This window comes from Tauraco erythrolophus, chromosome Z (assembly GCF_009769465.1).
Source record: "Tauraco erythrolophus isolate bTauEry1 chromosome Z, bTauEry1.pri, whole genome shotgun sequence".
NCBI lineage: Eukaryota > Metazoa > Chordata > Aves > Musophagiformes > Musophagidae > Tauraco > Tauraco erythrolophus.
In genome coordinates this window covers 87,649,881-87,667,477 of record NC_141496.1, presented here as the reverse complement: position 1 = coordinate 87,667,477, position 17,597 = coordinate 87,649,881, and the positions used below count along the sequence as shown (strand labels likewise).

General features: G+C 37.7%; 1 protein-coding gene across 4 annotated transcripts in view; it reads left to right on the top strand.

The window, feature by feature from the left end:
• CCDC171 (coiled-coil domain containing 171) overlaps positions 1-17,013 on the top strand; it is a 156,089-nt gene extending 139,076 nt beyond the window's left edge. For 3 of the 4 annotated variants that reach the window (XM_086629582.1, XM_086629580.1, XM_086629577.1), the window contains one exon: positions 16,782-16,856. In XM_086629582.1, coding sequence (XP_086485708.1) covers positions 16,782-16,823 — 42 coding nt within the window. In that variant the 3' untranslated portion in view covers positions 16,824-16,856. Of the gene's footprint in view, positions 1-16,781 lie in introns of all 4 variants that reach the window. The other variant, XM_086629576.1, reaches the window with a different exon arrangement.
• The last annotated feature ends 584 nt before the right edge of the window (positions 17,014-17,597 follow it).

Here is a 17,597-nt window from a genome sequence, read left to right as displayed (position 1 = left end):
TTTGCATTTCTTACCTGATTTTAAGCAATTGGATTTTACTTGCCAAGCTTACGGCACGGCCAAGGAATGCAGGTATCCTAGTGCACATGCTCACCTTGTCATGTGGTGTTTCTTACACGGTCATAGTTACAACCAAACAGTATAAATCATTTAGTTTAAACTACTTGCTTATTATGTTGTACCAATAAAAAAATAATAATATGAAACAGATATTATGTAACTTAGAGTAAGGTGTTCAAATACAGTTACAGTAATCCAACAACGCATTTACTGTTTCGTAAAGAATACTTCCTTTTCTATGCAAAAATTTTTGATACTCAATATTCTAGGTATGTGAACTTTTAACTTGTCAGACTATTGTAACATATTTGAAAATTATAGTAATTTGATTAAAATGTTGCCTATAAGGCAAAAGGTTCAGTTAATAGAATCCATATGTAATTAAAATGCAGAACTAAATGTAATCAGACCCCAGTGACTGGTGCCTTCGTATTGATAGTTTTACAATGGCCTCTGGGGTTGAAAGTTTATGTTAAAGTTACTAATGTAGTCGCGCTCCAGAAAAAAGAGCAAGAAGGTTTAGCCTTTTTTGGGTATGATGATGTCCTGAAGTGATAGTCACACAACAAAAATACTGATAGTCTGAATTTTAAGGGTCTCTTCCACTGGCAGGTGGTAGAAGCACAAGACTGCTGGAGTGTACGGCAACACTGCTACGTAAACATCCCCAAATGAAGGATCTTGCTGTGAGCAAGTAACGGTGTATTTTTATAATAATATAGTTACTTAATTTGTGTGAATTCATGTTTGAATCATCGAAAAGTTATAGACACTGCACTGTGTACCAAGCCACAAAAGAAGTTTAAAAAAATTTCCTGAACTTAAAAAAAAAAAAATAAAATTATTTTCTCTGGACAGTTTTAAGAGTCGACATCCTGTGTTAGAGTTCTCTAATCATCACCAGCACAATTTACAATCAGAACACACAGAGAGCCAGTTCAGACCAGCTCATCTGTTGACTTTGGCAGAAGCCCTTAATCTCACTGTGTGCAGCTGCCACTTGAGAGCTGGGGACTCGGCAGAGAGCCGAAGGAGGGTGGGATGCAGGGTTGGTCAAGGCATGAACACATAGGCCTGCTTCATTTCAACAGCCGTACACTGCTTTTTTTTAATAGTCTTTTCATTTTACAGCCTTTTTTTTTAAAAAAAAAAAAAAAACAAAAAACCAACTGAAATTAAATGAGGACTTCTCATGAGCCACTGCGCTCCAGGCATAAGAAATTGTAATGTCTGGCTTCCAGAAACTGTCCCGTCAAAATGTGCTTCTGATTAGGTGGCTTAATTACAGCTGTGAAAACAATGTTGATTTAGGCCTCAAGATTCCAGTGCATGTCAGCCGTTATTAGCTAGCCTTGGACTGAAGCCACCATTTTAAAACTCTGTACCACTAAAGTCACACACTGCCTGACAACTTTTTATTTAGGCAGAAATGTTGCCAGAAGCAACACATTTTATGCAAAATATTTTTCATTGCGCAAATTTCAAATGTGACACTGTTGATGGACATAAAATGGGTAGTTACGGGTAGACTTCACCAAGTCCAAAACCTAACTTTTGAAAAAAAAACCCCACCAGCCCAACACCACCCCCCCCACCATTTCAAATAGTTTTTACAAAGTTTGACTGACATAATGCTTAATTTTAATTCCTTTAATTCAGTTTTATTCCAAATCCAGCATGTTGGTTTAACCACCCAATTTTATTGCATCTAAATTTTCCTGACAGTTTCATTTGCTGTTGGGAAATAAAATTGCCATTTTTTTAACATGGGAAATAATGGCTAGTTTCAAAACCAATATGTTTGAAACTTCCTTTGCCTGAAGCAGGTTAAGGCACACACTCAATTTACTTTAGGGGAAAAAAGCTCATTAAATAGTTTTTAATATTTTAATATAATTTAAGTAACTGCTTTCACAGTGGGAAGGCTTATTAGGCCCATGTATTTACACCTGCAGAGAGGTAAATGTTTGGGTAATTAGGTGGTTTCCAGTATTTCTGATTTTCAGTGTAGTTGCAGAGTTAATGCTGTAAACACTGTAGATGGACACAATTCGTTTGCTGCATTTAAACATTGCATTTCCATTTCTAGTATTTTGCTTTCAAGTGCCTAAGAAAGAGGTTTAAGTGGGGTTGGTTTTTTGGTGGTGGGTTTTTTTTTTTTTTTCCCCCCTCTCTCTGTTTTGTCTGTTCTTAAAGTCTCCTTAATGACATGAATTGGCTAAGGAATGTGAGTGAATGTGTGTGGGTGTTAGCTCTGGGCTCAGGCCGGTGCTTGGAAAAGCAAGATCTATATTCTCACTTCACAGTTGCCATGAAATTCCAAATGTCCATGCTGTGCGGTTTAATGGAAACCATGAAGTTCCTAAATGACCGCAGGTTTATTCCGATGTTAAGCACAAAACAAATCTTTCAAGTCATTGGCTGAGTCACAGAAAAGGAGGGTCGTGTTTTCAGGAAGCTAATCTCTTTTCCTTTTTTCCCTTCATGGTTTGCATTTCTATGGCATTAGAAATGTGTTTCTAGTGAGGGACTGGAACTACCAGCTCACAAACAAGGGTCCTCAGTTCCCAGGGCTGAAAACAAGACGCTTGGAACCTGAAGCTGTATTCATCTCTTATCCTAAATGCTCAGGCCGGTGCAACAATTGTACCTCCTGGAGCAACTAATTGGAAATTGATTTAGAGAAACTAATGATTTGGATAAGGAAACAAGTCTAAAGTATAGGTTCAAGTTTGCCCTGTGAAAAATCATCATGCATTCATTCTCTGCCTGCAGCAGATTAACAGAAAGAAAAGAAGTGAATGCCTACACTTCATTTTGTTCAGTTTTTGAAGGAGAAATACTGGAACGAGCTATTCTTTTACTTTCTTTGCAAAATGGTATGTGGAGTTTCCTGAAACAGAATGTTTCAGAAAGGCCCCAGTTGCTGTGGAGGGCAACTGTGGGTCGGGAGACAGCCGTGTGATGCCGTTTTCCTTATTAGATGGCTTTGCAGTGGTCTTGACAAAATGTTTCATTGGTAATTTGCAATGAGTTTTATTCATATAGCATGAAGCATATATTTACTTCTTGTTTTCTGCACACCTGTTTCTTTTGCCTCCTTCCCACACCTCTGAAAGTGACATTTTCAGCACATCAAATTAAAAGAAACTTTCGTATGTTATTATGTATGCTGCTAATGCTGCAGTAGAAATAAAAGTATTGGGAGTGCTAGACAGGCTGTTATTTTGAGAACTGGATATTATAGACCAGGACATTTGACCTTGGGAAAAAGTTTTACAAAAGAACAGAGCCGAGGACACAATTTTGCTGGCTTTATAGAAGAAAAGGAATATTCTCTACAAAGGCAGACAAATTCACTTCTTTCCAGACTCAAGGACTTTTACTCAGGCCAGAAGGTGCTTCCTCCTCCCTTTTGAAGCAGTTATTTCAAGAAGGAGAGCTGGGAAGCTTCTATTATTCCCTGCTAAACTGTGGGTTAAACATAAAGAGAACGTCTGTTTGTTCTGAGACTGTGAATCGCCGAGAAATTTTTGGAGGGGATTAAAGCATAGCTGTGCCTGAATGAGTCTAGCTCGGATACTTAAATGGCAAATGAATCCATGCAATCTGAATTGTCTTCTTCCTGATATTTTCTTGACGTTTTAAATTTAGATCCTATCAGATAAACTGTTGTGAATAGTTATTTTCTTGTCGTGACAACTGTTTGGTTTTGTGTTTCGAGCTATGCATGTAAAGCACTGATTAAAAGGAGAAAATTCTGTGCTGATCTTCAGGCATTGGCTTTGATAAATAGTGCAAGATGGGTACATGATATCTGTGAGTTATAATTCAGTTGATCAGGATGATAGGTGGAAGGATTTTTGTTGTCTTTCGTGATGTTTCTTGTTTACTTTGTACCACTAGCTCACTGCCCAGTTCTCAGGGAGAAAAGACAAGAGAGCAACACCTGGGGCAGTGTTTCTAGGAGTCTGCCTCTTCCTCAGCCAGCCTCAGAAATGCACGTATGTGCAGCATGCCCCCACTGTAATGTGGCACGGATAATGCTACATGCACCCATTTAAAAAAGAAAAAAGAAAAAATTGTGTTGATGTTTAAGTAGATTGGACCTGCATAAAACTACATTTAAAATAGTGGAGAAGTAAGTATTCCTCTCAAAAGATGTACTTTCAGTGTTTGTAAAGCAAAATCTCAGATTTCAGGTTAATGTTTCCCTCTGGATGGCAGGGAGATGATGGACACCTCCCCACCGGAGAGTTCTGTGCCAGCTAGCAGGCAAACTTTCCTCCACAGGAGACGAGATGACTGTCTCTGATGCTGTATCTCCCGTTAGTCTCTGCTTATGGTGCAGTGACTGGAAGGAGGGTCCTGGGAGCACAAGGCTGGGTGTCATCACCACCCTTGGTCCCACAGCAGATTTCTCAGCTGTCAGCCCTCGCCTCACTAGTCCAGATAGAGGAGTGGATCCTCCACAGACCAAAGGGAGATATTTGGGACTGGTGCTGTTTAACATCTTTGCAGCAGCATAGACAGTGTCCAAACAGCAAGTTTGCAGGTGACACCAAGCTGTGTGGTGTGGTGGACATGCTGCAGGGAAGGGATGCCATCCAGAGGGACCTGGACAGTCTGGAGATACGGGCTCGTGAGAACCTCATGAAGTTCAACAAGGCCAAGTGCAAGGTCCTGCACGTGGGTCGGGGCAATCCCAAGCACAAGTACAGGCTGGGCAGAGAATGGATTGAGAGCAGCCCTGAGGAAAGGGACTTGGGAGTGCTGGTGGATGAGAAGCTCACCATGAGCCGGCAATGTGCGCTGGCAGCCCAGAAAGCCAACCGTGTCCTGGGCTGCATCCAAAGCAGCGTGGCCAGCAGGTCGAGGGAGGGGATCCTGCCCCTCTACTCTGCTCTCGTGAGACCCCACCTGGAATACTGTGTTCAGCTCTGGAGTTCCCAACACAAGAAGGACATGGAGCTTCTGGAACGAGTCCAGAGGAGGGCCACGAAGATGATCCGGGGACTGGAACACCTCTGCTATGGAGACAGGCTGAGAGAGTTGGGGCTGTTCAGCCTGGAGAAGAGAAGGCTCCGGGGTGATCTAATAGGAGCCTTCCAGTACTTAAAGGGGGCCTACAGGAAAGCTGGAGAGGGGCTTTTTACAGGGGCGTGTAGTGATAGGACAAGGGGCAATGGCTTTAAACTGAAAGAGGGGAGATTTCGATTAGATCTGAGGAAGAAATTTTTCCCCTGAGGGAGGTGAGGCACTGGCACAGGTTGCCCAGAGAAGTCGTGGCTGCCCCATCCCTGGAAGTGTTCAAGGCCAGGTTGGATGAGGCTCTGGGCAACCTGGTGTAGTGGAGGGTGTCCCTGCCCATGGCAGGGGGGTTGGAACTAGATGATCTTTGAGGTCCCTTCCAACCCAAACCTATCTATGATGCCATGATTCTATGATAATGAAAATGATAAAGATGAGTAGCTGTAAACCGTAGCAGTCTCCTTTACTTTGTGCCTTTTTTGGAATTTATAATATCAGATTATTTTTTCATTGGTTTGCTCATGCTCTTTTCCTCTGCCTTCTACTATAATTGTGCATGTTTGCATCCTTCTCAACTGGGAAAAAAAGAACAAACCTTTACATTCATTTCTGTGACATTTTTTCAGTAGAGTAATGTATTTTTATAGAAATACATGTGTTCATCTGCTTCCATTGCCTGATTGCTTGCATTTTGTACTTTATGCATAAAAGTTAATGCAAGAAATGAAAAAAAAAAACTTTAAAATATATTGGAGAGTATAAGAGACAGGAGAGATAAAAAGACAAGAAATTCAGAGTTAGGGCATGAAGTATAACACTGTTCTTAACTCGTAATTTTATTCCTGTGATGTTGATATGATTTAAGGGCATATCAAGTCAGCAAGTTACATCTTAATGTTTATTTTTATTGGATTTTACATCTTTAAGTCACACTACTTAATATTTACCCAACATGTATTTATTTATTTATTGCTATTGTTTTTAAATGACGTATAAAAACTTTTTGTGGAAGTCTGTGAAATCTACATTTTGTAGTGAAGGCACAGTTTTTCCAGTTGATGATAGTAAGGACCTGTTTTCTCCAGAGACTGGCTACTCTGAAGCAGTTTGGCTTATTAAATAGACTAATTCTTGAACAAATTTTTAAAATGTGAAATGACTACACAGTAGGGTGAAGAGCTTCATTGTTAACTAAAAGGATGTTATCATGGTGATAATCTTGATTTTTCAAATAACTTGTGTTTTCTTCAGTTTGCATAAAGGTTCAGTTAAAGAAAGAGATTTAGAAACAAATGTGCCTGAAATATATCTTTTCTTTCCCATTTTACAAGAATTTGGTGTTTTGTTTTGTTTTATTCTTGTTGATCTGTTTAAGAAATGCTATGTTTTGGAAAGGACGGACCCTCTTTTTGTTAATGAATCAATTGACTTATTTTTTTTCATGAAAGGTAGGATACCTTTAAAATGCACAGTAAGTAATAAAATTTCCTAAAAATATAGGCAAGGATAATGTGGTTAATGACTAGCAGAGTTTCCCTGCCACATGTGATGATATTAGGAAAGCAGAGTGACATTAGATGATGCAATGATTCCGTTTCATCCTTTCTGGATGGTGTTACTACTTCAATTCCTACAGCTGTTTAGAGAGCTAAACCCATGGACCCATGGAACCTTTAAAGCCACATTGCTTTAAGAACCACACTTTTGAATCTGGCCCTTAACTGAAATCGGCCCATAAACCCATAGTTCCCTCAGTAAATGTCCCCAAAAAGCTGACGTTGCAATACTTGCCTGTCTTAAATTTGCGTGTCCACCAATATTTTGAAAGCCTTTATTTACATGTCACAGGTAATTCGACAAAGACAGGCCTTGGAGGCTAAAGCCATAATAATGAAATAATTCACTAATTTTTCAGCTTTTGTTGAGTACCAAGGGTCTGATTTGATCACAAAAGGATCACAAAAGTATAACCAACAAAGTGCCGGTTATACGCTTACGGTCAGGGACCTGATAGTCTTTCGGACTCTGGGTGACATCAAGTTTTCTTGCACAGCATCTAGTAAATGCATTACACTCTTTTGGGAGCCTGAGCGTGGATTGTAGCTTAACCAGGACTTTTTCAAAGCTTCTTGACACTTAAAGTCATCCAGTTTTTTTTTTTTTTTAATTTGTACATGTCAAAATCCTTTTGCTTTAGGAATTTCTAGTTTAATTTAATAACTTACTGAAGTTTACTACACTTTAAATAAGCAGGAGCTCTGAGTGGAGGAATTTAAGGTATCATTCTGGAATGTAAAAGGCATACCAAATTACTGAATGTAAAATGATTTTTTTTAAAGTTATATTACAGCTTCCCTGTTTTACAGACCAGAAAGCTGAAGAAACCTCCTCTCTCCAAGTCTTCCTCTATGTTATTCGTGACTCTTCTGATAAAAATTTTATGTGCCTGATGAAAGTTTGTAGTGTTGTATGTGGTGGTGGGTTCTGGTGGTTTTTTTTTTATTATTTGTTGTTGTTTTGTTTTGTTTTGTTTTAACTCTTCTGTGCTTTCAGAACACACATTTGTTATATATGTATGAAAGCATGACATTCCATTAGCATTTTTTTAGTGTTGATTCACAAAAAATATGACTGGTATGCAGGAAATATTAGTTCCATTTGCCTAGTGGACTCACTCAAACTGCATTTTCAGCCTCACAGAAACTGATGATCTAGTACCTGAGTGAAAAGTGGTTCTCAGAGGCTGATTGTGCTCTGCAATCTAATAAGTATAAAAAGTTCTGTTGAAGTAATTATTAGATTTTTTTATTTGATTTCAGTCTGAAGTATAACTGTATATATAAATTCAGCCAAAACCAATAGAGACAGTAAACCTAACTCACTCACACTCAAGTTGTTTATAACTGATAAGCTTGATTCCTTGCCCAGTTAGTGTAATTTGGATCTTGCATTTACAAAAGACCTACATGTTAGCCGTCAACTGAAATTGAGCCTAAAATATTTTTTTTAGGCTATTCAGATATCAACTGATATTTTATAAGCAGTACTGCTGGAAAGCCAACTGTTTTCCCTTACCATTACTGTTATAAAACTACCCTTTAGAACTCTGTTGAATATACACTGCTTCAGATGTTGCATGCAATTTGCAGGAGAAGGAGTAATTCCCTCCTGAAGTTACTTCAACTAAGTTTTACTGGGAATGAATGAACATTAAAGTGCTTGGTTTAGATAAGCAAACAAAAGTTTGGAAACTATCCCAAACCTACATGGAGCCAAATGTACCTCTTCCTGGTGACTCTTTCTCCAAACCAGTTTATGGAGGAAGAGAATGGAACTCTTATCAGGATTTTGGCTGGTAGGTAGCAGGCTACACATCTGCAGTGGACAATCCAGAAAATGTACACTGCATTGGGCAGTGCTAAAGGGGTGGAACCCTTTGTCCTCAAAACACATTGGTGATTTTAATAACAAACATTCATTTTGAGAAAATGAGGTTGGCAGTGGTAATAGTCCACTTCTAGGTATGTGGGCATGTCAGTCGTTTTTTGCTCTATCATTAGAGAATCTTTTTAAGAGGCTACTGAGTTTGATACAGTTTTTAGATGAAGTGAGATTTAGATTAGCCTGTAGCCTAACGCAAAAGCAGATGTTCTTACTCAGGATGCAAATGTTTGTCTGTATTTCAGATAACAGATTACAATCAGTCTGTTCTTCAAATAGGTGCAGATAGGTTGCATAAACTCTGTCTGTATCCAGTTTATGATCCCAGCTCTCCTGTCTCCTAAGTGCTTACATCAGTCTACAGTTTGTTAGGGTATGCTGAAGGCTGTCGATTCATGAGATCAGCATTTCCCTTCTTGCTTCAGGATTATGGACAACACCGGATTATACTCTCACATCCGAGTGGACCAAAGTCACCTTTTGCTCACCTAAAGGTTTCTGGAGAGTTCTGCAATAGCATTATCCACTAAGAGGCCTTGTATGTCCTTAGCACTTCACTTTAGGTCCGAGTAATACCATTTTCCTACTTGAAATCTGAGTGAGATATTTTCTGCTTTTTTTTTCATTGCTGCAAAACTACCCATTTTTGCATCAGCAGCCTCTGCTAGAAGTGTGTGAGTCCGAAGTCCTTATTACTTGCTTCTTTTCATCTCCTTTCATAAAGATATGTCCTTGCCATAAACTCCTGTCACGAGAGGTGTCTGCTTTACACCTCAATCAATATATTTCCCTTTTGTTGTCCTTCCTTCACTCTAATGGCTTCTCTTGAGCTTCCACTTTCTAGAAGCTGGATGTCTGCTTCTCCCTCTGTATGAAAATCAGGTTTCTTGCCCTTTCAATGGTTTTTACAGAGAGCTTCAAGGGGACTTGTCCCTGTAGATATGCTGGGAAAGCAAATAGGTTACATAAGCTATCTGAATGTGCTGTAGTTCAGCAAACACCAGAATCTGAAAGGGCTTCGTGGATAGCCTTTTGAGTCTTGCCTTACTGAAGTTCTGGTAGTTGAAACCTGTAAGGCCACCAGAAGGCATTCGCCACAGCGACTCTCCTAATTCCACTGTCCAGACACCAGTGGTCACCCAGATTGTTCCACCCTTGGTCAACTTCATGCCTCTGACACAGCAAAGAGCATTTGAACATCATCAGTGCTGACTGCATATTGGATTTTTAAGGACCTTTTCTGACCTACTCCACATTTAATATAAATATATTTGAGGGAAGTAATGAGCAAACTGGAGTATTCCCAAGGCATCTGTCTGCAAAGTAACAGTGAGTTCCATGTTTGTTCTCGTTTTTGTATAAGCTGTCAGGAGAGTCCTAAAATGTTGATTTCCATTTTTTTAATCGTTAATTTGTTTTGTTAGCTACATAGATTTATATTTCTGAATATTATTCCTCAAAAATATTGCCTATTTGGCAAAAATGCATAGCAAAAATTAATCTTCTGAATGCCTAAAGATTTTTTAATGCAAGAAAGCTGAATCATAAAGGCACTTTCATTGTTCCTAGACCTTTCTCCTTTATGTTGTTAAATGTTACTATTAGAAATAATTACTTTTTCCTTCTTTCCCCGTTGTATCCATATTGCTGATACAGTATATCTTTTTTAATTATAAAGTGATTGAAGTATTTTACTGAATCAGTGTAATTTCTTTTTTTGCCAAAATGTTTGCGGTGATTAGCGCTAGGATTCTGTGTTAAAATTAGCCTTCGGTAAAAGACGGATTAATGCACCACTGGCAAGGGTCTGCTGTCCTTGTCCCATTCAGTAGCAGAATGCCTAAATTGTAGTCGCACCAGTTCAGAGCAAACAGACAAAAAGGAAGGTAGCTAAGCTTTTTGCTGTGCGTGAGCAGTTAGAGGGCAAGCAGACACCATGCACCTTGACCACCTATTATGAAGCTTTTTGCTGCAATGTCAAGTGAAAGCGAGTTAATTGGGTGAAGCTGTAGAGCATGTTAGGGGCATGGTAAAGGGTTGCTGTCTGACAGCTGAATGTCAGCAGAAGCTAGTGAAGTGTGGCTGAGAGACAGAGACCTGTCACAAAGTTCATGTGGACTATAGCACAGTTAGGGAGATGAAATGTGGTTCTGTCTCACTTTCTCCCTCATTGCATTCAAGCACCTTAAGATTTCACACTGTATGTGTCAACCCTTGTTCTCTAAGCTGTTTTCTCCTAACACTTCTGCATTCAAATGATTGGACAGAAGATGCTAATGTTTGGCAAAATGAATGTAAATACACTTTTTTTCCTTTTTCTGCTAGAGCGGCAGTATACGTGCAACTCAGATGAAACTTTGAAGGCTTACATCAGACAGTCACACTGTCTAGGAATTCAGCTGATGACTGAATATATTTCTCAAGAGACTATGAAGTTTGACACTTCAACTAGTTGTTTAGGGACTGTTTTCCCGCTAGCACTGGCAGAAGAAGTGGCTAAGAGGGGAGGACTACTTCATGAGCTGTTTGTGCCTCAGCACAGTGTCGTGAGAGTTTTAGTCTCTGATTGTAGTCACCTTCTCTTCTTGCTGGAAAGAAGCGAAGGGCTGAGAGGGAACCATGAGAGAGAGAAATACTGATCTGAGTCAATGAAAAGCTGTGGGGAAACTCACATGGCAGGAAAGGCTTTCTTGGAAGCCAGAGGAGTGTCAGTTAAAGATAGCGATAGTCTTATACACTAGTGCAAAACATGGAGAGGTGTCACAACAGTTTAGTAAGAGTACAGTGTACCTTCCAGTGTTGTTTGCAACATGCAGCACAAGGTAAAGCAATAGCCATTTGGGTTAGCTACTCAGTTTAAAAATAGATAAACAAAAGCTGCTTCCATTCTTGAGAAAGTGGAAAGTCAGTGGTAGGCAGCGTGGGCAAAAAATACTGAAGAATTTGGAAACTTGGATTGAAATCAATACAGACTGGGCATTTCACCATGGAAATAGTGCACTACATCGTTTGCCTATTGTTTTCGTATTATTAGTGTAGAGCGGAGAATTTGACCTGAAATTGAGAAACTTCTGTGTGCATTCCAGGGAAGCATCTGGAAGAGAAACTTACTATATAGGTTGTATGGTGGATTTTGGCCAAAGTACTTAGAAATCGTCAAAATTGGTGATGCAAAAACAAATTGTTAGTCTTTAAGCCAACAAAACATTGAAAATAAGGTGTTCATCTGATGTGGTAATCCATCCAATCCCATGCGTTTTTCAAACATAACAAGTTTAAGTATGTTTGAATAAAACAGGATTTTCTTTTAGAAAAATAAATACAGTATTATGAAATTTTTCTCTTAATTGCTTTTAATTGAGCCTCTAGTGTGTGATTTCACTGAATGCATTAAATGCTGAAGCATTAGAAAAGCAGAAAAAAATTCAACGATTTTCAGATATTTCAGGCTCATGTCTGTTTAAAAACTCCTTAAAGTGGAAGAGGGAATTCTTTGATAATGAAAAAAGCCTTTAGTATTGTTGGCTAGCTGCACCCAAAGTGTGTTGGGTGTCTACCTTTCTGACTTAATACGTAATGAGTTGGCAGCCCCTTGAATTATTCTCTGGTAGCAAATTGTTTGCAGAATCCAGTCAGGAGTGCTGACAATTAAAATTTATACCGAATGTTACCGTTTTCCTGCTTTGTGTCAGAGCACCAATTTAGTCCTACTGCCTCAGCATACAGAATTACAAACTCATTGACATGGGAAGCAAACTTTCCAGTTTTGGCCAGCATACATTCCCGCTTTGAAAAAGTTTGTTGATTAGCACTCTGTTGCACTGGTGCTCACTAGCAATACTTTTCGTTTTAAGCACCAGTTTCTAGCATTTTCATCAGTCTGATGTTTTATTTATTTCACTGATAGTGAGAAATGGCTCTTGGAGCTACTTTTAACAGCAAAAAAAAATGAGTAGCATACTGGAAATCCATTGGCGTTGTCTGGCAAAAGGCAACTCAGTTTTGGAAATAGCAGTCTGAGAAAGGTTGTGAATGATCTGGAAAAGTACGTTTTTCTCTGTAGGGAAATAGGTTTTCCACCTAAGTGGTGCAAAACGGTTATCAAAGACAGTGGTTGTTTCTTTAACACTTATTGGAATTGCTATTGCTACAGTGAAATGATGCGAGCTATGATGATAGCGTAGGTAGGGGAAGCTGAAAAGAACATTATTGGCCATTTGGTTTGCTGTCTACTGGTGTTACTGTGTATATGTATGTTCTAGAGTTGGGGTCAGAGGAATCAGAATCAGAAATCAATTGTGGAGAAATACATTGGCTGTTTCCCACTTTCCCCCCATCAGTCTCTGCCTCTGTGCTTACCTTACATTTCTTCCTACTCTTAGGGGCGTCACTACAGCCTTTCCAGAGGTTTTAGGGGTTGCTAGAATTCAAAAGAAACTACAGCTTCCTTCTCCCTCTGCACTTCTGTTTGCTGCGGGGTATCCTCACTCACTTAAGTATCCTGTAATCTGGTGATTTCCAGGTCATGTTTTGGCTTCGTAATTCAACCATTGTCTTTAATTTACCTTGAGATATAACACTGAACTTACTACTGTATCTGCATCATCACATAGGGAACCCCCATAACTGAGTCTTTGTATTATATTGTTAACTTCACTATTGTTTTGTCCCTTACTTGGTCATTTTCTGTTCCAATTCTAAGCAGTTTCATTACTTTCTTATCTCAGTTGAAGCCATATATGCTTCTGGCTTGTTATTCACAAGCCAGAAGCCTTAACTCTAACAAAAAACTTACCACTTTTTATCCTTATGATTTTTTTTAAATAATATAGTATGTTACATGTCGTAAGAAAGTGGAAGGGAAGTTTGGGCTACTGTGTTTTGAAACTGAATATTTGAAAACAGTTTAAAGTGACTAAAATTACTGGTGGGAAGTCCCGAAATTGGAAGGAGTTACTGTTGTAACATGCAAATAGTGGAGGGCAGTTGAAAAGTTGTAGTGTGGTATTATAGTGAAAATTGTGGTCCGGTAAAATTATCCTTGTGTAGACTTCGAGGGCTGGAACAATTCTGATTGATTTGTGGCTTCAGCTCTGGTTATAGATTTTGCTCCTACAATTGAAGATAAACAATGTACTTCTAACAGTGAATTTCTTTATGTAGTTATCTGTTTGCAACACTGTCATAACATGTGCTTAGTCTTCTAATGCCAGGTGTCTGACTGTGCATATTATTCCACAAGTATTGATATATAAAAGCAAAAGGGGGTGTCTTTGATCACAACATGATGCTTTTGAGTAGGCTAACATTGAAATAAAACATATATAAGGATATAACACATGATGGTATTATAATATTTCCTCACAATATCATACATAATAGAACAATTCACTATAAATCAGTTTTAACCTTGGTAAAATAGCTCATGTATCTTGAGACAACCTGTAAACTAGATCCTAAATGTGATCATAGGTTAGTCACAGAAGAAAAACTGTAGAGAAAAATTGTTTTGGAAATATTTTTCCATTTCTAATACTAAAGAATTGCTCGAGTTAACTATAATTTAGAAAGAAATTATTCCCTAGTATAGTCTCACCTTTTGTATTTCACTTCTTTGGGAAAACATGTTTTATAAAGTTAGGCTATCAAACTTTGAAAAATGACCGTAGGACATGACCAATTGCTATGTTACATAAATATTTTGAAAGCCTATTTTTGCTAGATGTATTGTGTCCTAAATACCTATTTAGCTGATGAAGTGTAACGGTTTAGATGGAATCATTTACGGCTTATCAGGTAAATAAAAGTGCTATGCTAAAGATTTACCTGAACAGACACCTTATTTAAGATACATAATTCCTCTCTTAAAAATCACCTAAATGCATATTTATATGATGGATTATCATCACAGCTCTGGCATAGTCATTTGAGTTTGTCAATTTAATACATGTTTTAGAAAGGTGTCTAAATACAATAATGTTGAAAGAGCTCTGTTGGGGAAATTATAACTGCCTTTAAAATTCCTCTGTACAGATAAGTGTTCAAACAATGAGTGTTATACACCAGTTGTGAGTATTTTTTCTTCTAACGTATGGAATCCTATTTTCTTACTCATGACTGTATATAATGATATTGGATCAAAACAGTTCCTGTGAGTAACAGCCAAGATTTTTTTTTTTTTTACATCAATCACACTGCTATTAGATCCTATTTCTCTTCTTTTCAATGAAAACTATTCTGTTCTTTTCACAAAGTACAGCACAGGATCTGGATAACTAAACTAGAGCTTTTTTCCCCCAACAGTGAAGCTTTTACTGTAACATAGTCTATTGACTTGCTGCCAATCATTAAGTTTCATACATTTTTTTTGTAACTCTCAAAGGAAATCTGATTTCTTATCTCCTTACTGGGATTTTGATGCCCTATTCTTAAAAAAAATCATCACTACATCTGGAAAAAGAGTAATATGAGAATGTAATTGTAGCATGTGGTTTTTACTTATTGTGATATGCTGATTAATTGAGATGTTGAAAGCAGTACAAGCTAATATGTTTAAATTTGTCTTCAGTATTTGCTATCCAGAGTGAAACCTGTTTATAACTTTTACCTTATCGATTTCATTTTTTTTACACACAGAATTTTTTTAGAACATTGCAAGTTATTTGCATATTTCAGTAGCATCATAATTTTTTTTTTTATGAACGACTTATTTTACAGATAATTTTGGCTATGTGGTCATCTGATTAAAGTGTGCAAATAACAGACTGTTAATCGGTGTAATAGGTGGATGCCTTCCTTGAGATCTCATTCCAGATGTGCTGATACCAACGCAGGAAATCTCGTTTGTGCTTTGGCTTTTTAGTGGTTCCTCATCACCACCACAGTTTAAAAAAACTCAAGGCACTACCTCATTTTAGCTGTCTACTTGAAGTAGCCACCTCAGTTTGCTACGGTATGGGTTCTTAATGAAGGTCTAACATAAACTGGCTGTTTACAGTAGCTGCAGTATGGCTCGTGGTGAATCAGGAAATCAAAAGAGTTCATATCAAAGGGAACTGTCGGAGGAAGTGTTAGAGGCAACCATTGATTTTTCTCCAGCAGTAGTAACAGAGGAAAGGCGAATTTTTCATGAATGTGTATTCATACTTGCGACTGAGTCTGGATTTGTTGAACTATGAATATACACTCACCCTTCTGCGTCTCTCTGGATATCTATGAGTATGTATATTGGAATCTGTGCCTCTGTATATATGCATTTCTACATGTATACACTTCCTGAAATGCTGAAAAAAGAGAGTGTTTAGAACCTCAAATATACTATAACAGTCTTTCAGTATCTTAACTTTTTTCTTTTCCATACGTACGCTTTGTGTGTGAAGTTTTCACATATTCTATGTCTTGACGAAATAATTGATTGTTATTTCCACAACTATGTGGTCCATTAGGTAAAATACTTAGTAAAAGGCAGAAGAGCAATATAGCATTGTTTTTTCTTAAGTTTGTTTATTATTATGCATATTTAAGGGAATACACAGTGTCTTTGTTTGGCACTTAAAAAAATATTAGTGCTGATATACTGATATTATCTATAATCTTTCAGAGTAGGATGCACAGTGTTTTGGTGCTGAAAGTTATTTAATGTTGAATTTTAACTGGTCTAACCTTTATAACTGTTTGACTGAATGTCAAGACTCATTGAAATATGAATCATGTTCCCCATCAACGTACATTCAGTGTATATTCTCTGGCCATCTTCTAACAGGCTAACATTTGAAGAGTATTAAGTGTTTGATTTCAGTAGATAGTAAAATACATTTAAAAGTAAATTGATACCTTCCATGGTTAGCATAGCATATTTTTCCTAATAACAGTGTTAGGGAGACTATAGGAGAAGTTTGTTTACTTGATTAAAAAAAAAAAAGCACACCCTAGAAATGATAACGAAGAGGCAAAAAGTTTTCTGTAAGTATTTGCAGCACGTCCAATAAAGTAGACTCGTGTTTCCTGACACTTACTGGTGCAGAATACTCTAGCTAGTGTCCTTTGTTCCTGCTTATTAAAGATTAATATGTGTATTCAGGTACCATGTATTTTAAGTAAACATTTGAAACCAGAAGCAAATACTTGCAAATACTTTCTATACATGCCTTTATGAAAGACATAATGAAATTATTTTTCTCATTTGTTTAACAGTAAACGTGGATTCTTTTTTGTTTATTTTTTTTTATCGTTACTTTATTTTACTCCAGGAATCAAGAGGGAGTTCAAACATCACCATGGCTTCAAGCTAGGAATTCAGCCTGACCGGAGTGGTATCCCAGATTTTTTGGCATTGCAAGCTGAACCTGACACATCCTACAGTTTTATGCACAGTAGAGCCAGTGCTCAGTCTTCAGTCTATTCCTTCAGCCTGAATGTCACATCCAGTCCCAAAAGAACAATGGAAAATGGATTTTCAGATTCTTTGTATCAATAATCTTTTAGAAGGAAAAAATTGCATTAATGTAAAATGATGCAATTAAAGTGCAATTTTGTTGCTACTTTTGAAATGTAGTTCAGCGTATGTATTTTTTGACATTAATTTTACATTTTCATAAAAATGTGCATTCGTATGTTCACATTCCTGCGCTTCTCATTCTTTGCATACCGAAACAGTTATTTTTTTAACTTTTATTTATTGCAGTTGTTCATTTTTTTATGTAGTATATTTTTAAATGTTAAAGAATGACACATTTTGGGTAATTTTCCTCAGTCTTTAAAAAAAAAAAATCAATAAGCCATTTTAGTCTCTATCTATCAAAGTTGTTTCATACTTGTCTATTTTAAAGCAGGACTGCAATACTTTAATAGGATTGAGAGAGCTATTTGAAATGTATGCCAATGATTCCTGTCATTTCATGGCAGCCCTGCCATGGTTCACTGAGCCCCCTCTTTTCTCTTGTCAGCTCAACTGAAGACAAGCATTTAGTTGCAAACTTTAAGCAGGTTGTGCAAAACAGAAATGATGTGACTGCTTCTCTTCCTGCACAATAATGTCACTGCTGGTCAATGTGAGAAGGTCAGGT